The sequence below is a fragment of the Cyclospora cayetanensis genome, unplaced genomic scaffold (assembly GCF_002999335.1).
Source record: "Cyclospora cayetanensis isolate NF1_C8 unplaced genomic scaffold, CcayRef3 CcayRef3_contig_128, whole genome shotgun sequence".
NCBI lineage: Eukaryota > Apicomplexa > Conoidasida > Eucoccidiorida > Eimeriidae > Cyclospora > Cyclospora cayetanensis.
Window position 1 is genome coordinate 13,438 of NW_020312068.1, and position 23,260 is coordinate 36,697.

Consider the following 23,260-nt stretch of genomic DNA (forward strand, 5'->3'; position numbering starts at 1 on the left):
AATGTCAGAAGCAACTGCGCTCATTCCAGCAGTGCTGCCATCACAACTCTGTAGCCGGCGCTTAGTAGCCTCAATTCATTGTTTTGTCTCTCAGACGGCCCCGTTTGCAAACTAGATAACGCATGCTGCTCCCCCTGCAGAAAATTTGATGCAGCTGTAGGACTCCTTATCTTTGGAACGGCTATCTTAAACTTTTTGAACTGTTACACAAATAAGACTTGGCCGAAGTGTTAAGCTCCTTCCGTTAGGGTATGGCACGGCCCTCTTGACGGTGCTCTTAATGTTTTTGCCCTGCTGCCATATAGCTGTAGGCACTAGTCACTGACTATCTCGATCACCTTTGGCCTACTCTCGGGAGCGTCCTTCGGGCAGTGCTGTTGCGGAGATGGCCGTTGACTTACTTGAGGCTGCTGCCGTTGCTTCCGGGGGCCCTTGAAGAGGGCAAGCAATTGTTGGTGATGCTGCTGCGCCATTTTTTGGCGTTTTTGCTGCTTAAGCCGCTGGTGGATTGGAGGGGAAGGACAACGACGGCGCTGGCGCGGGTGGTTGTCTTGGTGGTGCTGGTGTCGAGTAGCACTCAGATGCAGCTGTTTAGAGTCCGGCTGTTGGGTGGGAGTGGTGGAGGTGCTGATGTTGCTCTTCCCCGCTACCTCTACTGAAGGCTTCCTGCTGCTGGGAGAGCTCCGCTGTCGTGCCTCCTCTCGTGCAGCAGCCATATCGATCGGGCCCAATGTTTTTGCTACGGGTGCAGCCACTCCTAATGCCTCTGCCTTATTGACATGCGCGCCATCCGCCTTTTGGCACTCGAGCACCGCAGGCCTTCGTGGTGCCTCATCTGTCTCTGACTGTGCTGGTATTGGTGCTACTGCCGCGTGTGAGGGCTGCCCCTCGTTTTCATACTGCGAAATGACAGCGAGAAGATCGTCAAGTTCCTCGTCCTCGTTGCGCCAACCCCCCTCCCCTGCGGCGTCTGTATCACTTGTTGCCGCACTTTCAGCATATTTCTGCAGTGGCTGTCGCTGCTGCAAGAAGAACTCTTCTAGCCTTCGCAGCCCACTGCTCCGTGCCTTAGCCTGTCGAAGACCGGCGCACCGCACGCCTAATAATCTCACCCATGCTCCTGATCTTCTCGTCTGTCCGGTGTTGCTGCTGGTTCCGTTTGCTTGCTGTTTGAGTTGCTGCCCCCGGAGGAAGGACTGTAGCAAGCCCTGTGCTGCAGTCGCGATTGCTGTGCTATCGTCAGTGTGTTGCAGTAGCCTGTGGGAAATTGTTCGAAGCGAGAAGTCCGCGAGTTTTATTTTAAGGGTTATATGGTCGCTTTCCTGTCCCTGCTCTCTCAGCTGTTCGGCAACCGCTACTGCCAGCTGGTGCACCACTCGCCGCATGGCTGGAGGCTCGTTTGTTGCAGCAAACGTCTCCTCCGAGCTAATGCTCTGCTGCTGCTGCTGCTGTTGCTGCTGCTGCTGGAGCTCGGGCGGCATCCCGTCCACCCCCAAAGCAAGACGTAGGAGATGGACCGCTGTAATGCGGGGCAGTAGATGCAGCAGAAGAGGGGCCTGCTGCAGCAGCTCTCCGCACGTGTGAATCTCCAGGGCATTGAGCATCTTTTCTCTGTGTTTCCCAACACCGGGCAGTTTCCGTATGCTTAAAGGCTCCAGGAATGCTGCTGTTGCCGCTGCTTCTGGTGGTAGTGATGGTGCTGCTGCTGTAGCGAGTGGCACGATCTTCTGCCCATTAGGCTTGTTCATATCTGATGCGACCTTAGCTACCAAGCGACTCGAGGCGGCACCAGCGCTGCAGCTGAGTCCTGTGGCAGCAGAAACAGCGGCTCGAATCTCCGTCACAAGCGCCGTTACCGGATCTGCCGCGGTTGATGAGTCTTGGGTCCCTTCTTCCGTTTGCGAGATGCACACTGGAGAGTGTGCCCCTGATTCGGTGTTGTCTTGGACTCTTGCGCTGAGGCAGACAAAGGAACGCTCACTGAAGCTTCCACGCGTTAGCCGCTACAGTGCGACAAGAAAGCTGCAAGGGCGGCAGATTCTATCGTGATGCTACCGATGCTCAGAGAATAAGAGGCCGCGAGATTGCACAGAGACCACGAAATTCGCATTGGCATAGGAGGTGGGGACGGGTGTCACGCACAGCCACAGAAAAGCACTTGCACGGTGTGCCAGGTAAAGAGAGGTATACCGAGAAGGTGAATAAGCTGAACAAAGGAAATTACAGAAGCAGAGACCAGGCGGGATACATACGCGACACGCTTAGGGAGGGAAAAGGACGGAGATGGACAGAAACCGGAAAAACGGCAGCAACAGCCACTGTAGACGAGAAGACTTCGTGCAGCAAAGGAGAACAGCTACACTCGCAGCTCACTAAGAGATATGCATAGACGGGGAGAGGCAAACACTGTCACACAAACAGACACGGCATCGGGAGACATCTTCGCCTGGCCCACTCGGTGTGACGGTCTCGGTGGGTATACAGCCTTTACCTTAAGTAGTCCGTTACATCCAGAGAGGCTTCATCAAGCGAATGGGAGGAGAAAGTTGGGTCGTACTTCTCTAAGACGCGCCTTACAACCTCCCCCGCTGCCCGATACTTGCTAAAGCTTGGGGGCACTATAACTAGAGACGGGCAGAGCTGCTTGGCAATGAAGCCTGGCATTGCAGACCTCACACCGAAACGCCTAGCTGCGTAATTTGCCGTGGCCAGCATAGACATTGAGCCAACAGCCATTGGCACAGAAGCCAGCGAAGGGTTATCTCTCATCTCCACTGCACAGAAGAACATGTCCATATCCAGGTGTACATACATTCGACCAGCCTCCCGCTGCTGCTGCAGATGCAGCAGCTGCAGCACGCGGCGAGCGGCCGCAGACGCGGTGGGGCAGCCACCAGAAGATGCAAATAGCTGCACGCGGCGTTTTAATACGACCAACTGTTGCTCCATTTGCTTGCTTTTTCTGAGTTAGTAAACACAGCAACGACAGGGTAGACGGAGCAGAAACTCTCTGGTAAGGCAGCGAAGATATGATGGCTAGTATGTAGGGTCTAATGAAGCGGTTGCAGCCAACATATGCAGCTTCCACCCTCTGGAGGAGGTAGAACACACAGTGCCTAGAGGCCACGGGATTGCAGTCTGTTGCTGCACAATTGCGAGACAGCAGCACGGAAATTCAGATCGGATCAGAAGCTGATGCAAAAAAGAACAGCTCGAGGAAGAACAAAATCCGAGGCATCCCACCGAGCGAACGCATTTCTGTGAACCAATATGTGTAAAAATACTCTGTTCCATACCTCATTTCATTCGCAAAAAAAGGCGAATTCTTGGAAAGCTCGAAGATACGCGCTGCTATCTTTGCCTTCTCCTCCTCTGTCATGTCCATCCCCGCCTTATAATTTCCAAATATAAACGTCTGACGGCAGGCAATCTCAATACTGGATGCTGTAGAACACTCCACACCCTGTGGTGGCGCTCCCAGAGGTGCTTCTCGCTCATCAACGAGGCAGTCGACCCGCATCCCTGTAGCTTCATCCTGCGGAGATACATCCACATCTCTTCCAGCTCCCCCAGACTGCTGATTAATGCGTTTCACTGATTCCACATGGGGACTCTCTAAGGAATACCTGTGGATGCCTCCACGGTTTCCCTGGCGAGACGAATCTTCTGTGAGCGCAGTTGCTCCATTCTGCTTAGGGTCTGCAGAGCATGCCCTCGGGGAGGCATACACCCCAGTCTCCATTCCCCCAATGTTTGCAGCGCTTGTAGCCTCCTTTTTTCATAGACGGGCTGCATGTACTTTCATGCATGGATTCCTGCTCCAGCTGAGCTTCATCCAAAAATGGACAGCCAACCATAGTGATGCACATTGGAGAACCTTGGGAGTAGAAGCACATGCCTACGGGCCTATGGCCTTCAAGGCAATGCCCTCCTCCATGCCGGTATGTCTGCTGTACTCCCCGTAGTTATGCGCGCAGGTACTACATGCAACGGAAATTAGTTGGGGGATACACGCATCAGATGAGTTAAAGCGTGCCTCACTCTGTGGCTCATACAAAATTGATGCCCTTAATGGAGCTAACATGATGCCATGCACAAAGCGGATATGCGCTTTGGGGATCAGGCTCGAGGGTCCGCTGCCGACTGCATGCGCTGACGCGTTCAAAGCACCAGTTTGTACCCCGCATTCTCTGCCATCAACCTTTTCCTCCACTACCATGCTTCTTTACATTTGTTGCGTATGAGCTTCTATCGCTCATCAGTCACTTGAGCTCGACAATGGGCATTTTCCGTTTACTCAACATGGAACCCCAATGGAGTTCAGAGGCGCAAAAGTAATCACCTCAAGTGAGTTGCTCACACATTCCTGCTCTTTAAATCTCTCGCTTGAGCGCCTACGGATGTTCAGATGTTGGTCTGCAAGGAGGGGCTCCACTGCGGTTTCGGTTTGCCGCGGAGCCATCAAAGGTGCAGCACCAGTCGGCGCTCCAAACATTAAGGACACGTATTGAGATGCTGCTGCGCCAAGTACCTTTGTACAACCCATGAAAATGGGAATTATGTCTCGCACTTGTGCGAACAGGCTTACCCCTTCTCCTAAGTTCTTATTGACTGCCTGCAACCACCGCACGAAAAAAGTCTCTGCGCAAACTGGAATAAGGGCATCAGCTGCGGCTGGCATCTGTCGTTCTAAGACTCATCCGAATTGCGCCCACCAGTATACAAGCAGCTTAAACGCGTACACTCCGTTTAAGCTTATACTGCACGTGTTACACCTGCCGTTTCAGCAAGTGGCGTGACCCAGTGCATCAACGGTAGCCGAATCGTAGCGGCCTAAGCTACACTTGTTACAACACTGGATATAACTAGCTAGGACTTAGTAAGCACCTGACTAATTAGCTTGTTCGTAAGTAAAGCCTACTTTGTGAAGAGTAATGTCATCTTGACACCAGAATACGCAGTGTGAAGTGCGCATGCGCTGTATGATATGTGCAAACTAGCTGTGATCACTCAGGGTCTTACAGAATGCAGCTAAACACACTGTAGCTGACCTCCTCTCCTGTTGAGAACTCTGAGAGCGACGAACAGGGAAAAAGGAATACCTCTGGGAGCACGCTCAAGACCTTTCTACTAAGCTGTTATTCATTCTAAAGTACAATGCCTCCCAGAGGAGACCTTTGATGGACTTTGCAGAATTGCGGGGGGCCAGAGCGTGTCACATTGGTATCATTCTGTAGCTGCAGCTTAGACTTGCTTATCAGGTTGTTAGTACCTGGGGCTACCAACTTCACCGTATTTGTTTGACTTTCCAACTTTACCGAAGAATGTTGGTGTCCAGGAACAAGTCCTAGAGGGCAGAACTAGAGGACTAGTAGCGGACCAATAGGTGCACGGACTGTTCCAGCTAAGTTTGGTCCACGTAAGCCATATTAAAGCGCGATTATCCTTCACTTTGCTGACGCTCCTAGACTCGCATTTGGTATCCACAAAAGTGGCGATGGAGTGTCGTTACGGGGTCGCCTTGTCCATCCCTCCAGGTCAGTCTGGGGCAAGGAGTACCGTGACTATTGCCACCCACATTATTTAGGGGCTGCAGCCAACATCTCTAAAGGTAGATAGCCTAAAAAGAACTCTTTGCAGACCGCTGCCTAGTAGACAACCGGTCCAAGGGTGTTGAGAAAACCGCAGCTTAGTGTCACAGCAGAGCTACACCACCTGATTCGTCCGTTATGTGATTACTGACCAGATGTAGAAAACAGCAGGGAGGGTGGCAGCTGCTAGCAAGAGGACTGAACGGAACGTACTTTAACAGTGGCATATGTTAGAGCTGCAAGCCCTCGTTGCGCTTACATGCCCTACCTACACTACACTAAGCTTATCTGGGCACGTACAAGATACATACTCAAACAGAGTAAAGGCAGACTGTAGAAAGCACCGAAGGAGGAACTCTCCTGGTAAAAGAGAGCCGAAATTGCAGAGCACGACCTGCAGCGACCAGGTAATTCTGCGTTGAGGAGGCACATGGGGCCGTCCGATTTAGTGCATCCCACATGCGCTACTGTTCCTTCAGGAGTTAAAGGCCCAATAGAGCTTTCATCCCTAGGGCATCACTGTTGAGGAGAATCACTGTCCGATGCAGAGCCCTCTGAGCTTTCTTCAGATTCGTCGCTCAGCAAGCAGTCCTCTTCTTCCGAAGACAAGCAGTCATCCTCCTCTGCCATACCGTATCTTTCAAGTATTTGTTGTCTCTGCTCGTCTCGCATTTGATCTAAATGAGTGGCGATGATGCTTGTTGCTTGATGGATCAGCTGGTGCAGCATATATCCCAGAAAGAATACTAACAACCAGACTTCAGGGCGGCTCAGCACCCCGTCAGCGAATTCCCTTATGTAACGGAGCCAGCCGTGTAACCCACCTACACTCTCCCCTTGTCCCTCGTAGCCGCCAGTACGCTGCGACCGCTTCGGTGCGGTGCTCGATGAGGCACTCGGCACGCCTGAAGAACATACAGACTTTCGGCTGGAAACCACGATTATGAACAGAACGCAGAAGCTTTCACCCTGAAAAAATGGCTGAGTGAACCATGTGCCCTGAACACCACACACCAAGCCTTGCTTGAGCACTTGGAGGCAAAATGCACTCAGCAACAACTGACCGTCGAAGCAAGCGCTCTTTCCTTCTCTGGGACTTGCCGTTAGCTCGTAAGCTTCGTCGATTACAACATCATACCCCATCTTCCGGCAGAATGTGAAGCTGTCTTCAATCGCTGTGAGACGAGGCAGAAAATTTACACAAACGCGGCATGAGCGCCTCACACCGGCGCTCCCCCGTGACTGCCTTCCGAAAGCGTCTGCTGCTCTTTTTTGGCTCCGACCAGCGGAGGCAGATACGACTGCGGATGCTGGAGCGCCAGGATTAGCAGTATCAAAGAAATAACAACGCAGGACGGGTACTAGCAGAACACTACAAACACTCACTAGCAGAGAGGCGGGAGCATATGAGAGAGCGGCCGTCGCAGAAGGCTAAGTCGTTGGCACTCCCAGACGGAGAAGCCGAAACGTAGACATCTTGGCAAGCCGTAAACCTGAGCAATACATCAAACGCCTTTCGCGTCCACGGCAAAATCCAAAGCCACGCCGAGATCTGTACGCCACAGCGTTACCACGGGCAAAAGCCTTTAGCGCATACCCACACTGCTAAGGTGCAGAGGACACTACAGAATTCGCCCTATCTCCAATCCTTCACCATTCTTCACATAGATCCGGGCATAGAAGAGGTTTGCCTTTGTGCTCCAGCTCTCCAGTGCCGAATCTTGGTTCGCACAGGGAGCACAAAACCTTTTCAGATACTCTCTGTAAGAGCAGCATCCGCAACAAAAGGCAGCTAAGCAGCATTGGCAAGCGGACTTAAGAGACAAAGCCAGCAGTGGCAGATGAGCTTGGTGAATCGCCATCGTGCGTAGCATAGAAGAAACCGGTGTCCGTGAGAAGACTCAAGAGCAACTATACATGTAGCAGGAGGAAGGAGAGTTGCTGCACTCGCGGGTGCTTCTTGCGCAGCACGCTATACCACCAAACAACAGCCTCACCCTGCAATCCTGAGCATCTTCCAGAGCATTCAGGCGCCGGTGCACAAGCGCTGCGTGCTGGGGATAGCAGCAAGCTGCAGCACACAGAGGAGACGAATGGATGGGCGGGATTGCAGCAGCAGGTTCCTTGGCAGACAGCCTGGCTGCAGCAACAGCAGCACCCCAACCCCTCCCACATGACCAACATCAATAACACTAGACGTTTAGGCATGCATAAATGACTTACTATTGGCTGCATGATTCTTGCAACTGTCAAAAGCGTACTCCCGCTGGTCCTGCGGTGGGTGCCCGTCGAAGCTCAAGCGTCGGAGACAAACGACTGAATCAGAACACACCCGCCACAAACGGAATTTCACATCCCTCTGCAAGCGATCGGCCCAGAAAGCTTAGAGCACATAGCAACTATACACCCAAGAGCTAATGGAGACCACATCACCATGCAACCCTACGAATGAAGCGCCGCAGCTAGGCAGGAAAACTGCAAAACACGTTTGACCCGTCATTCAGACTTGCCATTGGCAGCGGCTGTGCCTGTCGAGGTGGCAAGGCCAAAGAAGAGCAACAGCAACGGCATGTTGAAGTTCCTGTAACTTGAAGTGCTTCTGTAGCTGCTGATGATGCTGCTTCTTGCTCGCCTCGCTGCTGCCGCTGCTGGAATGTTGCCCATTGTACACTTAGTGGCTAATCCTTCTCTCATGTGTCCTGTACCGCTGATGCGCTGATATACGCTACTGCTGGGGATGTTCTGCTAAGGCCCCCCTTGAGGGAAGTTGGCACTTTAATGCAGAGCAATTGATGCCAGATAGGCTCCCGCCGGCTGACAGAGAAGGCAGCAGGTAATGCCACCATTGATGCTTTGAAACCAACAATTGTGTGGGCTCACAGCAGCTGGTGCTGAAGCGGTGTGTCCTTCACAGGGTTACCTTTCGCCCGAGGCTTTATATTAAGTTCATGAATTTAAGCTTCAAGGCCCCAATACGGGTTTCAGCAAGCCGCAGCCTTATTACGGGAGACTATGCCTGCTGCAGTACGGGTAGCTGGGAACAATGCAGCACGGTTGGTAGCAGGAGTCACCGAGCAAAACAAGGCAGGGCCGGTTCTCCTTTAGAAATCACATCTCCCGTTAAAGTCGTATTCCTTTATCCCTTACCGTAAACCCGAGGAAAATGGAATGCGGAAGACGACAGTGGAGGATCGAGCTGCTACTTTAGGGACCTGCTCCGTTGGGGCCCTAAGGGGCCCCAACCCAGTACACATGCAGCTGCATCCCTGTTTCCACTTAGGCACTGTGTAGGCGCCTCTTTCGAATGTAGTAAAGCTGTGCATGTGTCCCAGGCTGTAGACATAAGAGGAATCTGATTGGAATCTACAAGGCTCGATGCCTGCACGAGAGTGTCTGGAGTTCTCGTGGGTCCACTGCACAACGTGAGATGTGAAAAATCTAACGGTTATTGCCTAGGGTATCTCATGAATAGCCTTTAGGGCGTTTAGGCTTTTTATCTTGCTCCATGGATTAGGGTGTACACGATGCGGCAGCAATATTTGCTGCACATCGGAAGGTTATTTTGCGCAACCGACTGGATTGCACTTGGCTTCAGCTAGTCGCCTCCCTTCCCCCTTCTGCCATGTGTCACTTCGGCATACGTCTGGGGTGATGTGCGCTGAGGGTAAACGGAAAGACACCCCTTGCAGGCAGGAGGCTGAGACGTGTCCATTACGTGGTGGTTGGTTTCCTAGCTGCAAGTCTCTATGTAGTCCAAGTGTTCTTCCGCAAAATGACACTGCGGCGTAAAGTAGTAATGTACAGGCCACGAGATCCCCACCTTGCTAAGAGCCGCAGCAGGCCACCACCCTTGACAAGGCAGCGCTTCATCCTACTGCTATTCTACATTTTGGCAGTGGTAACGAACGCAACGCCGACAGGAGCACCATACTCACGAGATTTCGACATAAACCAGAGCATCACAGGAAAGCGCGGCTGCGCCGCACAATAGCGAATTGCTGGGCCGTCGCAACAGAGTGTCGGCGACCATACTGGTTATGACCTACATTTGTTCTACTTTGCAGTTTTACTGCAGGTGCCACCCACAAGGCCCGTGAAGACCCTACCGTTTTCGAAACGCTGAAAGCTCTCGGGGAGGTACATTGAAGACTGAGGCTTCGTCTGGACACTAAAGTGACGTGCATATAAATAATGCCAGTATTTCCATGCCTCACCCCACCGCAAAGAATTTCGTTTTCCGCATTGGATACCGCTTATCAATTCCGATAGACCAGCCAGACTAACAAGCAATACTATGATGGTCTCGAAAGTTCATGGCCTATAAGTAACGTCTGGTACCCACATCTAAGTCAATGGCATTGGTTGCCGTGAGAGAAAGACGCTCTAAGTAGGACAGAACTACTACCGGAGGAGTTATAAGGCGGTCGATAAGCGCCCTCATAGGGGCATGAGCCTCCTCCATTCAGGCTATAGAGACTGCGAGTCTTCAATAAAATTGGCACAGGGGCAATGGTTCGAGAAAATCTGGAAAAGAAGTATTGGTGATAAGATGCAGGTTAGTACATTCCAATTCCAAACAGGGGTGGGCACAAATCAAGGCCAAACCTTGATTGCCTCAATTTTCGTCGGGCGTGGCTCAAATCCTGCAGTAGAAGCACGACATTCAAGAAGCAACTGTATGCCTTCGCATACCACTGCTTGTCCTGTGACAGCTGAAGCGCATGCTGTTGGTGCTGTAGGGGCTCATGAACGCTTCGGCTGAAGGCCAAGATGCTTCCTGTGTGGGTAGCCTTACAAAATTTCTGAATGACCTGCTTTTTTAGTTCAGCTGGGGCATCAACAAGTCAGCGAGTATACCCGAGCTAGAGAGTATAAGCGTAAAGTGCCTGCCAACTGGGTGAATGGGGTTTGAAAGAGCGGATTTGTGCTGTCAAATATTAAGAGTACTGTCAATCCATGCAACCTGTCAAGAAATTCGCCAATAGGAGACTTAGTAAATTTTAGCTTGGCAGTAATCTTGCTCAGAAATATAAGACTGACGCAAAAAGGCCAGTGTCCGTCTTTTCTGGGTAACAGCAGCAGGTTATGCCTCGAGGCGCTGGCCAAATTTTACACCTTGTCTTTTCAAGAAGCCCTCTACCTGCTGCTCAACCTTCTCTTCAGCATGTGAAGACTCATAGTACTGGGCAAAATATATTTTGGGAATGACCGGGGTGCGAGCGCAGTACGGTTTCCTGGACGACCAGCAGTTGGCCAGCCTGCGTGCAGCTCGTCTGTGTTTAGCACACCACCGAACTTTCCCTTCATGCTTGCCCATTCCTGCCCTTCTTTGGCTTATATGCCGATCTACTAGCGTAATAAAGATCCAGCTGCACAGGCAGTAAGACGGGATGTATGCTCTGGACCGTCTTCTTTTGGTGCTCTGCTGAGCCGCCCCCATGAAGACTTCGCGGCACCTTGGTGAGATTTGGACTGTGTATCACTCAACATAGATCAGATAATTGTTGTTGAAAATGTCAGGAGGTTCCTACTAGCCGTTTCTGGGACACTGCTCTCTAAAACGCGCAGCTGTGGTTGCCTGCGCACCCTCCATCGGGTTACCCATGGCGTACCTTACATTATATCCTGGTGCGTTTGAGCCAGCATACATGCTGCGGACGACACTTACAGAGCTCGATTGCCATTTCACGCTGCGTATAACTGCTGCAAAAATGCAGCAGTTATACCGCGGTAGTGCTTCTGGTGGATCCCCGCAGTGTGGCTCTATCCTCTGTAGCCCCCTTCGCTGCTACAGAGCCCTCTTGATGTCCCTTTGTTTTCTTGATGCGCCTTGTTTGCTCCCCAAGCAGCCTGTTTCCCTGAGCCCAGTCCTGTAACCAGGTTTTCCAGCTCTTTACGTGGGCATACAACTTCAGATTATATGAATCGATGGCCCAGAACGGGAATTGGCAGGCTGTTAGAGATCCGTTTTGGGCTGCTGTGGACCGTTCCTCTGAGTTCTTCTTGGCCCACCTCAGACTGGCGATTGTGGCCTGTTGACACAGCCCCGAAAACCATAGGCTCTACTTTGCAACGTCGCACTTCGTTCTCCCCGTCAAATTCGCAGATCCTGCCCTGGATCGCTCTTGGGGTATGGAGTAGTTAATCATTTGTGGAGGCCCCACCGGTAGGTTGTTTAGTCGCTGGGGCGCTGCTTATCCTGCGGCTAGCTCTCGAGATAGTTCGGGTGGACGTGCGATGAACCACAAATTCAAAGCAACTGGATGGCCCATGTTTGGTTTTTGCGAACCAAAGCTTCAGAGTTTTCGATATAACAAGCTGCTTATGGAAAGGAATGCTGCAACCTCCCAAAGTCCGCCAAAGCTTGCTCTTGAGCCGATCCTGGCATAAACCTGGAGTCTGGGCTTATGTTCAGGTTTAAAGTCTAGTGTACACCTCAGGCGGACGAATTCCTTTGCATAAATAGAGCCTCACTCGGAGTGCTTCTCACCTCAATAAACGCAGTACAAGGCATTATTGTTCCTTCTTTTTGCAGGGGTATAAAGTGAAATACATTTCCGGCTAGCTGATAAAAACCGCGAGTATTTGCCAGCCCTTATCGCCATCACACTTTCCGGTCGGCTCACCTACATCAATGCAACCAAAGCCTTAAGGGACTGGCAAATCATGTCTTTCTTAGAGCCATGGGTATGCTGCGCTCATATTAGCTTTTGAGATTTCATTTTCCACCCCAACAGGCGTTGTACCACTGCTTACTAGGATCGTCAGAGGGTGTTCCAGATTGTTGCCAAAGAGAATCAGATTACTGACTAACATGACAGCTTGACCAAATCTAGCTGTTTGTGGTATGTAGACCTGATATCCATCTGCATTCATAGAAGGTGGATGAGAGGGTACTAGCTACTTCAAACCATGCGATGCCACCAACTGTTCTGCTCCAGCTAGGGTCTCTGTAGAACACATAATTCCAGACTCAAAACAAGCCTACCAGAGAATTCTTAAGCTTTTTCCGAGAGAGCTTCCATTTCTCCCCTCCACTCGCACCTCAGAGTTTCCGACATAAGGGGATTAGGGCAGCTAGCGCGGAGCTGCACCTTCCAAGCATTCTGGGCGTTCACAGCTAGTTGCACATGCTACCTAGAGCATGTGCACACAACATTGTATCCTTCCCATATCAAGCAAACAACACTTTGCAATAATGACGAAATACAAACGGGCAAACCAAGTAGTCAATTCTTTACTAACTTTTCGTTGGGATACGATTAGTGCAACTAAGTCGGATTGTAAGTAGGCCCACTATGTATATACACCTCGTTCCACTGAACAGAAGGAAATCACTTCCTTTGAAAAGGCTGCGTGTTTGAAGCCTATTTGCTGTGCTCTTTGCAGAACCATCTCTACTTCTGCTCGTTCTACATTATCTTTTGTCTTATGAGATCACTGCCTACCATGTACCACCCCGTGCAGCGTCCATCGGAGGGCTTCTAGACCTCAATTCCTACAATAGAACTCCATACACCCGTACTGTATTCCATGCCACAGAAGTCTGGCATGAATTACAATAGGTGAAGGTAACCCCACCGTCCAAACGATTTGGACATCCGCGTTCGGTCCCGCAAATTAACTAGCGAGCATGCCCAGAGCTTCCGTTCTCCTGGTGTGGTAAAAATCCTTCCCTACAGCTAATGAATGATGCCTGCATGAGTTTTTATAAAGCTGGTGGGAACTGCTCTTTGGTGATCGCAGGAACACTGAGACGTGTCCTTTTGTGATTTTTAGTTAGATGGACCAAGGCTCCGGTCATTCGGATGGTTGAAGCAACGTTTACTAGGCGCTTCGTGCACTCGCGCAACGCTTTTTAGGGATGGCTGCATTACTTATTACTTACGGAATATTGACACCTTTTGAATTTACACTTAATTGTGTACCCTAAAACATCCCCCAGCACACAAGATGTGTGGCCGTACGCTATCAGGCCCAGATACTATCCTGTTAGCTCCTAATCCCCGGTACTACGGACATTTGCCTTTAAATTAAATCCAATAAATCCAATGCCTAGGCTCTCTCTGTTATAAGTTTGGCTACAAAACCGCATGAAGTTTAGCCTTGGGGCCTCGTTACGGTGGTTTCGGCTGATTTATAGTCCTGCAAGGAAAGCACGAGGCCATGCGCCACCGCGCGCAAGAGCCCAAAACTTCATTCCATATTTGGTTGATGCGCTTCTGATTCCAGCATCTGCTGTATGCGTTCGAACTCTTCTGTAGTAAGGTCGCCACCATCTGCTTCCACCGCCTCTGCGTCTGCTGCCTCGGCCTCTAAACCGAATGACTTATACCCAAATGTATTGACCCCACCGCTGCTAATACCCGACAGGTCGCACACGTTCGGATGCACTCGCAGCAGCAACTCGCCATCACTACCGCCAGGAACGGGCTGGCCCTGAAAACGCAGAAGCATAGTTTAACCGTTGCTCCAATGCGGAGAGTAGGGAAAAAATGCATGAAGCTAAGCAGAACCTGAAAAAGCAGTCTGCAGAAACTACCGTAGATTGCTAACACGGGGCGCATCGCACCCGACTGCAAGCATATTGAAAGTAGCGGAGGTAGCAGCAGTCTCCTTATACTCACAAGGAGGTACCCATCGTGTTCAATGAGCCGTTGAATGATAAGACGCAACTTGCGATGCCACGCGTCTAGCTCTTCAGGATTGTCTGGCTGCAGCACTTCTTCCAACCACCTGCGGGTAACAAAAACCAAATATCTTTCGTGGCCGTGTCAGATTGCAAATATTCTGCACTTGTTCGCATGCCTGCCAACCTGAGGTGCACACTGAGCCATTTTGCGGGTGGAACTGCCTCAGGTTGCTAATGAGGTTTATGGATATCTAACCATTCGATAAGAGTGTTTGAAGAGACACCCTGGAACGGCTGGGGCGTTCCAGCAGCTGCTGCTTCTTGCTGTGAAATGTAATCCACAAGCTGAGAAGCAATGCGCTTGTAGTCTGCATGTGAAACCATCACTGCAGGCGACTCGGAAGCCTCCTGGGGATCGGCCTCTTCTTCCCCATCTTGTTTCTTCTCGCTCGGCGCAGCTGGGAAACTTAAACGGATACCCTCAGTGTGTGTTATGCGATGCAGAGAAGCGCTGAAGCACACGAAAAGCCACATGGTCAAATGTGCGGACAGCTCTAAAGAGCTGCAAAACCGATTTTTCCTTTGGCTGTGCATTGCCGCAAGATTTTCTACGGGAACTGCGTGCAGGTAAGGTTTCATGAGCCCTAGGAATGTAGAAAACTTACCGAAAGATATCCACAGCCTCCTTGACATGTTCTTCTCTAACAAAGTCGCTGAAGTGCAGTCTTGCTACCGCCTCTGCGTGAGGAAAACAGGACCAGGCAACCAGCGTGAAAGGGTGTCAAGGCAACCTGACACACATTCCCTCGTCGATGCGTATATCAGATCCTGTTCATGGCTTTCCGTAGCTTCTTCAGATGGTCAAGGAGAGGTGTACGTAGGTGCTGCTCACCGGATAAGCGAACCAAGGATTCGAGCTGCCTGACAGTTATTCTCATGTTATGCTGTAGCCCTGGTTGCGCATCCATTAGACGTAGAGCCACGTAGGCTTCCACTAGCCGCCTCTTCCCCTCGTCTGAAAGCAAGCAGCAACCTTGTTTCCTTCAAACTTTCAATCTAGGTAAGGCAGTGCATAGAAGACAGGAAAGAGCTCGCTGCATTGTGAGCTATTAGCGCGCTTAGAGCTTATTGAACCGCGAGTTCTACAATGTACCTGTCATCAGGGGCTTGATTTTTTGTGCACACTCGACATAGAGCCTAAGCTCGTCCTGGGTGAGTCTGTCTGTTTCTACTTGTGCTGTTGCAGTTGCCGCCACATCTTCTGGGCGCATGTGATATGAAGCCTGAGCATACGCATTCCATGGTGCGCAGAAGCTGTATGTACACTGTGTCTAGAGTTCGTTGCAGCGCTGATTCATTCGGAGCATGAGGTGCAGAAATTGAGGTTTGTATGCTGTGAAGTCTGACGAGGTGGTCGAAGATAGCTTTATCTCGGGCTTCGTCTACTTCATCGATGACGGTAAAGAGTAGGTCAAAGCGTGAGAGCAACGGTGCAGGGATTTGAACATTTGCAGCAAAACTTTTGCTCCTATCATATCGCCCGAACCGGGGGTTACACGCTGCCAACACACTGGCACGAGCGTTCAAGGTAGCCTGAAAGTAGCATGCATCACCGCGAGGGGGAAACAATGGGAGCATGACCATATAATAGATTGCGGAGGCGCACTCCAGCGAGCGAAAGAGGCAGAGGCGAGATCAAGATGCTACATGTGCAAAAGACGAGCATGAACAAAAGGCAAGTAGTAGTCGCTATGCCTCCTGTTGCTGCTGTGTAAAGTTTGCATGGCGTTAGAGCCAAGCTAGAACTTGTTAAGCTCAAACGCCCACATACCTGGATGCCGGCTTTGGCAATCGAAATAGTCTGCTGCTCCATCGCCTCATGGATCGCCACACGGTCCTTTTCATCCATTTTGTCGAATTCGTCGATACAGCAGATCCCTTAGGCGCAAACCACCAAGCGTTGGAACGCAAACTGTGACATCGACGCCTTAGAGAAACAGGAGATAGCGTCTTTTCAAATGATAAGTAGAGCTGGGGGTTTTCAGCCATACCTTGGTCGGCGTACATCAGTGCCCCCGCCTCTAGCACGTAGTCGCCCTGGTCTTGATCTCTGCAGCAGCGCATACCCTAAACACTACACCTCTGCCTCTGTGAATCGTCTGTTGTGCGGCAGAGAGCGCCGATCAAGCCTGCATTTACGGGTTGGGGGCTGCCTCGATTGGGCTGCGGTGTGCTGGCTAATATGTATTGAATTCACCTTACGACTGCAGCAGTAAGACCTGCTGCAGTAGATCCCTTGCCCGAAGTAAAGACAGCACGTGGTGCAAACGATTCCGTCCAAGTTAGCAGCTGGCTTTTGCTCGTAGAGGGGTCCCCCACTATGCACATGTTTAGGTCGCCCCTGTACACAGAACAAGACAGAATACGGGGGAATGAGACACGGGCTCGGAAGGAAGGCTAATTCTCGTACAGAAGGAGCAATTGAGAGACAGGGAGAGACTGAAAAAGAGGGAGACATAAACTCGAAGGACATAGAGGCAAATGTATATGTACAGGGGCACTGAGAGGCAGACAGACAGGAAAGGCCCTGAAAAGTTCACAATGCGCATGCAAGGTATTTGGGAAAACGGCAACACGTCATAGGCATGGGTTGGAGGCTTTTGCGACCCAACATATCCTAGCAATGCAGTCTGTGAAGTCTTCGAAGCCTTGCGTTCTCTGTTCAAGTTCGTGGGCGTCGAAGGGTGCCTGCCTGCTTGCCTGAGTCGTGAGCTGCCAGTTTCTTTCGTGACGCCCCCCGTGATAGTGAGCAAAAGACCTTTCTTGATATCTTCGTGTCCCCACACCTGCGTGACAGCCCAGACTGACGCAATTCATTAGCAAGCAGAAAACGCAAGCACCTCCGCATGCAGGCATACCCGCACTGCGCGCCCTTCAGTATCAAAGACAGCAGTAGCAGTGCGAAACCTTACTCTGGGAGCGACGCTTCTCACGAGGTAAGAGAGGCAATCCGGACGAGAGGCAACCGTGCGAATCCAGTCAAAGGCCCCACACCCTAAAAAGTCGCTGGCTTGGAAGAGCTGAGCCAACAAAAACACCCAAGGAGCTGTGCGGATGCCTAGATCCCATATATCATGTCTATCTTTCTGGTCGTGCCGTTGGGTGTGTTTGAGGAGGCCTGTTGTGAGAACACTCTACAAGCCTTGAAGACCTCAATTTGGCACTGTGTCTAGGAGGCAAGGAGCTTCACAGCGTATAGAGAGCAGTCATTCGAAAGGTGCTTTCCTGACTTAATAGGGTGCCCGAGTGGGGTACGCGAAGTGTCAGGGGGTGTAGGGTTAACGCTAACCTCTCCGTGGTCCTCCATGCCTTGTTCCCGCTGTGTGGAGGAGACAGATTCGATATTCAAGGCCAGTAAACAGATCCTAAAGTTGAGCTCCCTGACTCCCAAGCCCTTGAGGCCCCGCAGGGCTTCCCCTGCAGAGAGGGCTTCTGAGCGGCGCTGGGAGCGAAACACAGATCTGCAGGATTACCAAGCAGCAGCGAGGACAGGGAAACCTACCTCGCCTGCTCATGTACAGGCACAAGAATAGTGGCGGGCATACGGAGTAGATCCGTAGGCGCTTGTCGGGGATACAGGGAAGGCCATTGCAGGCAGGCTCCAGCTAGAGTTTGGAGTTTGAGGCTTACTTAGGCATTTCTCCCGGTTTAAGGAGAGCAGGAATGTCGGGCACCGCAATGAGGGCTCCCGTGACTAGTACTACATCCCCAGCGTAAACTGAGTCCACTAGCGAATGCCTGAATCAGCACCGGCACCCACAACAGCGTCGCGATGCAGAAGCGACGCGCTGCATGATGTGCTGCGTGTAGATCTTTAGTTCAGGCATGGGGATAGCGGCACAGGAAAAACGGGACAAGCCAGGGGCTGAAAAAGTCTAAAGAGAGGAGAGAGGAAAAAATACATGCTTGAAGGAAGAAAGAAGGCACAAGCATAGACAGTCAGTCTTCTTTTGTGTGTGCTACTTTTGCCAGTACCTCGCGATGACGTCGATAGAGCGGGGCACTGCCGCTGCATGCATTTCGCCCGAAGGTTCCTGCAGCCTGAGCTTTTGCCAATCTGCGTACTGTGACGCCTCCACCAACAATTCCCAATTTAAAGTGTTGTGGCAGTTCGCGCTCGAACACTTCACAGGCTAGGACGCAAAAAGCACAGCCCTTAAACACAAGTTCAATCCCCAGCGAACGAAACGGCACTGAAAGGTAACACGGCTCGCAGAAAAGGATGCTTCTCAAATGGCTGGAGGGCTTAGCAGCCACAGCCTCCGTTTTGAGCGCCTTAGTAGCCGTCTCTTTGGTCAACAGTTTAGGTTTAAGCTCGAATCACGGTAACTAAATTGGCAAAGCTAGTACTTGCCTGTGTGTATTTGAATGCCTGAGCAATTCCCTGCTCAATGTGGCCGCAGTCCCCGCAGAGGAAAGCTCCCTGTAGCAACTCGGGGCGCACGTCTGTGGTGCGCGTCACTAGTCCCCTAATGCAGCTGATGCTTCCAAGCATGCTGCAGCGGATGGAGCTAATGCTGCAATGAAGACACAAGGAAGCCTACCCTACATATCAGTCGACTACGTAGTACCTAACTTTTAGACCCCTTTTACCCGGATCAAATGGTGACTTGCGCAGAGTTCCCCAATAAATAGCCCTTATGCTTATACCCAAGCGAGAAGCCATCAAATCTGACTCCTTGGTAAATTTCGTGGCGTGAGAGACTCGAGGAAAAGAATCTGCGTGTTGTAGTCTGACCTGTGTGTGTATCTGGGGACGTCGTGTATCTGGAGATACACTGCGGAACCGTTTGCGGAGATCCTCTGGGATACTTCCGTTGCCAGATGCTGCAGGCGCTCCTGCAGCAGTGGCTGGATCCTACATGCGTAAACCAGCAAGCACAACTCCTAAGTCACTGCGGGAGCTCGCGGGAGGATTGATTTAGGAATGCAGTGTTTCACCTCGAGTGCCATTCGACAGATATTTTGGGGATGCTGCATAAGGCTTGTGTTCTCGGGTGCTAGGGCTGTGAGCTGCATCTTAGGAAATGCAGCACGTTTGTAGCTTGCGCATTGCTGTGTGCCAGACTGTTCGTTAGATGCCGCCAGCACTCTAGGAACTGCAATCTAGGATTTACCTTATATAATTCCTACGGATGTGGTGTGCAAGCTTCAGTCCCGCGTCCTCCACGGGAGCCCCTTGGGGTGCCCAACCTTCTACATCTGCGAGGCGGACAGTGAGTGTTTTGTTTGACTGCGGGGTGCGCAGCAAGGCAGCTAAGCGTCGCAAGTAACAGAAATCTGCGCACACAAAAGTCACAGATTTTTAGATGGCGAGCTGTAAGGCTTATTCGAAAGCCCTTACTGCGTTCTGACACATTCAGGGGATCATGAATCAAGGCAACTTGAAGGTGCTACACCTTGAAGCTTTCTCAACATTCCGCACCTGCAATGTCAGGAGGAAGGCCTTCTGTGCCTTCTGTGTTGTCTGAATCGTCCGAGCCTACGGGGGGGCCCTTGAAGACCCTCAAAAAATGTGCGAAGAAAACCGCAAAGTTCGTGTCCTGAGGGCACACAAGCCCCAAAACAAAAGGTTTTGAATAGTGGAAATCCGGCATGTGAGCGTCGTCGTTCATAAAGCCCATGGGCCCCAACCTGGCCCTGAAAGCAAGCCCATAGGCACATGCCTCTGTCTTGGGTTGTTGGCTTTCAACAAGAGACACGCTGGAACGAGTTTTGCCCGGGTTGCTGTGCCAAATGGCTACATATTTCGAGTTACCTGCACTGTTGCAGGGTCGTCTCGGCCTGACGCATTTGGATTCACGGTGGAAGCAAAGCCAGAGGGTCCAAGTACGGACTGCTGGAAGCCCGCAGGGGCATCAGGCGTTGCGAAGGGGCCCCTGGGCCCCTCAGAGGCACTAGCCGCTGCCGCCATTTCCCCTGGTGCTCCTACAGGGGCCAAAGTGGGCGAACGGGGGGAACGGGTGGGAGGGATACGAGAAACCAAGAAGCTTTCGTCTCTTCGGAATAAAGGCCTGTTAGGTTTTAGGTTGGGGACCCACGAGACGAGGGAAAGAGGGACAAAGGAATAAACTAGGGGGACGCGTTACCCCACACAGCAAGGGATATGAAGTCGTTCTTAGAGGAATTTACTGCACTTATGAAGGACTAGACGCACAGAAGACAAAAGAATCCGTATATAACAGAATATGGCACAGAAAATGTATGTGTAAAGTCCACTTTCAAACCCTGAACTGAGCGGCGATGTGTTTGCTGGAGGGGTTGGAGCGAACGACCCGAAGGACTGAGGCGGTTCACCATGGGGTACTTGCACGAGAGTATATTTTTGCACCACTTCTGGAACCCATATGTAAATAGCTAAAAAGCACTTAATACATAAAAGACAAATGTCTCGGCTTTTGTCTTAGCTCTAAGCTCATGGATCTAGGATTTGGATGTTGCATTCAGTGTCCTTTGAGCCCTCTGGCATCGCAGGCTACACTACGCTTAAACATACCATGGTACGTGAGTCTAATCAACTAAGCATTTGTAAAGGGATGAACAATCGGTTTGTCTGCTTACACCTCTTATTTACTTCAGATTACCGATCGCTGGATACAAGAAGACATCACACTGTGTGGGTATGCGCTAGATGCTATGTGCGTAGTCTCGCCGTGCTTGAAGGATGTAGCTACGTGCACCCTCCGTGTTCCTCTACCCTCATGCCGAGAACTTTGGAGGACTTTGGTAGAGGAGGAGGGCACCATTTTAGGAAGCTTTCAACAACTTTCCACTAAGCTTGTACTGAGCCTGGATTTAGATGTCTTCCACGGAGGCCCGAGATGGAATGTGACAGTTGATAAGACTGCATGGTTCAACGCAGCTAGTCCCTCTCATCCACTTTATATGGAATCATTTATATATCAGGTTTCCCCGTAACACTAGGCTGCTTCTGCCAGCTTTTCCGATAGTTCAGTCACCATATTTTCTTTGGCAGCACTCTAGAACACCCTTTGGAGATGGAATTAGGCGGTGGTACAAAGCCTATTGGGGCGGCAAAAGCCGCCCTACAAGCTTATTTGAACGCAGTTGCTTCATGGCCGGAAGAAAGACATGACTCGCCAGCCGTTCAAGTGCCCGGATGCATTGAACAGACTATGCAGACCAAAAACGTGTGACGACCGTAAGGATTAAAAGTTACCAAGAAATTTATTAGCTAGCTAAAGATGTAGGCCACTTTGTAGCCCGAGAGTGAAGAGAAGCTATTGCTTGTCGCGCCATTTTTATTGGATTGAGAAACACTTCAACAGTGGCTCTACCCATGCAGAGGAAGTCCTCTTCGTGCAGGATTACTAGAGTTCAAGCCTTGGTACTTTGTCATTTCAGACCAATCGATTGATTCTAGCTTTAGCTGATTATCAAGCTTTGGGCAAGTTGAGGAAGGCAGAGCATGGAATTCTATCTACTGATTTGAGATTCGCAAATCTGAACCGTTGCTTCGCAAGGCCCACAACACCGACGAGCAGCTACTGTGTCAGTAGTGCATTTTCGGCCTACCTTAAGTGTTGCGTCAGGTAGTCAAAGCATGATCAGCGACTAAGCAGCCGAATGTTCAGGCTTCGCGAACGGTGAGCTGAGGCATTAGGAACCATTTAACGCAGCCCCTGCGTATTTGCCGGGAAAGGAAGAGGCGAATCGGAGTTCATTGCTTTAAAGTGGCGTTGGTATGTCAACTGGTCATGGCTTACAGTCTACGGTGTGCCAGAAAAGAAGCCAGAGGGGAGAGGCACTCTAAAGCAGCCCCAGAGAACTCCGCAACAACGCACATGCTCCTATTGTGAGAAATCCGATCAGATACTCCGAGAGTCCAAGCGCATGCAAAAGCTACAAAACTTGAAAAGTGGGACTGGACCCAGTGGAAGCAGGCTGCTTGGCGATGAAAGGAGGTCCATCAGGGAAACGAAAGGTCCCCAAGCAGGTTGTGAAACAGTAGAGGTATACAGAGGATAGAGCCGCTGTTGGAGAATTATCAGGGGTCGATTATTCAGAAATGCAACAGCGCATTGATAGGAAAGAACTCCCATCGTCAGTTGAAACTGGATGTGGAGTGGATCTGCAAACCGAGGAGACGACACACTACTGCAACCTGCATGTTTACTCGTTAAGGTAATTCCTGAAACTCAGGTCTGCTGACGGGCGTCAGAACATAAGTACGGGCAAGGTATATATGCCATGTGAGACTGAAATGAGGATTTTCAGCCTCGTCTGTGACTTTAATGCCGGACTCGTCCAGCAGGACGTAGTTTTAGGTATTCCATGAGTAACCCAATGGAAGTCAAGCACGCGGCACCAGCTGCGCGCCGTAGAAGCTAGTGTGCACAAGGGCACTAAGGAGAAGCCAAATTTGCACTCCATAACACCGCTTATTTTTATATTGTTGGGTGATGTATAGTATATAGCTCAAAAAGTTGGAGAAAAGTCTTCATGCGGGCGGCTTAGTGAAGCAACAAGAGAAGACCGTTCTGAGCATGTGTCCCTTCTTACTGTCTCTACAAATGGCTGTTTATTACAAAACTTAGCTGTACTTCTAGCCGAGGAAGAGCAGGAATACGCGCATATCAAGATGCTCGTGAATGGGCTAAATACTGATGAGCTGCAAGCAGGCTGACCACCTGCTGGTCGCCCACTGCACCTCATAGAGATTATGTTCGGGTCAGCCTCAAGATATGTGCCACAGACTTAGAGCTCCTGCAAGGGTTAAGGGAAATTTGAGGCGTATGTGGATGGACTGCTTAAGGGCAGAGTGCAGGAATCAGAGAGCGGCATTGGGCATAGCCCGGTGTGCATGTGCTTTAGCTTGAAGCCCCCAAACAAGATCACTATCGAGCAAAGGGGGTTCCCAAAACTCCTAATTGGCGAGCTACTTGACAGCTTACACGAAACAATAGTCTACTCGGAACCGAATTTCACAGAGGTTTTCTTACGAATCCCCACTCAC

General features: G+C 50.9%; 3 protein-coding genes across 3 annotated transcripts; all 3 read right to left on the reverse strand.

The window, feature by feature from the left end:
• Positions 1–314: 314 nt before the first annotated feature.
• LOC34621918 lies at positions 315–4,219 on the reverse strand. Its single transcript, XM_026336429.1, is given in 4 exon segments — positions 315–1,950; positions 2,483–2,962; positions 3,297–3,769; positions 3,914–4,219. Coding segments are annotated over 4 exon segments (2,895 nt in total).
• A 1,888-nt stretch (positions 4,220–6,107) lies between these two features.
• On the reverse strand, positions 6,108–7,367 carry LOC34621917. Its single transcript, XM_026336430.1, has 3 exons — positions 7,246–7,367; positions 6,978–7,084; positions 6,108–6,496 (listed from the first exon to the last, which is right to left on the reverse strand). The coding sequence occupies exons 1-3, from the start codon at positions 7,365–7,367 to the stop codon at positions 6,108–6,110; spliced, it is 618 nt and encodes a 205-aa protein (XP_026192215.1).
• A 6,420-nt stretch (positions 7,368–13,787) lies between these two features.
• On the reverse strand, positions 13,788–20,197 carry LOC34621916 (DNA replication licensing factor MCM6). The gene is made up of 20 exons (XM_026336431.1): positions 20,042–20,197; positions 19,700–19,826; positions 19,401–19,563; positions 19,022–19,141; positions 18,638–18,800; positions 18,259–18,416; positions 17,914–18,021; positions 17,573–17,744; positions 17,196–17,303; positions 17,035–17,069; positions 16,481–16,624; positions 16,275–16,333; positions 15,977–16,161; positions 15,631–15,822; positions 15,377–15,506; positions 15,116–15,238; positions 14,889–14,961; positions 14,480–14,734; positions 14,219–14,327; positions 13,788–14,030 (listed from the first exon to the last, which is right to left on the reverse strand). Exons 1-20 carry the CDS (start codon positions 20,195–20,197, stop codon positions 13,788–13,790), a joined length of 2,823 nt encoding a protein of 940 aa, XP_026192216.1.
• Positions 20,198–23,260: the final 3,063 nt, after the last annotated feature.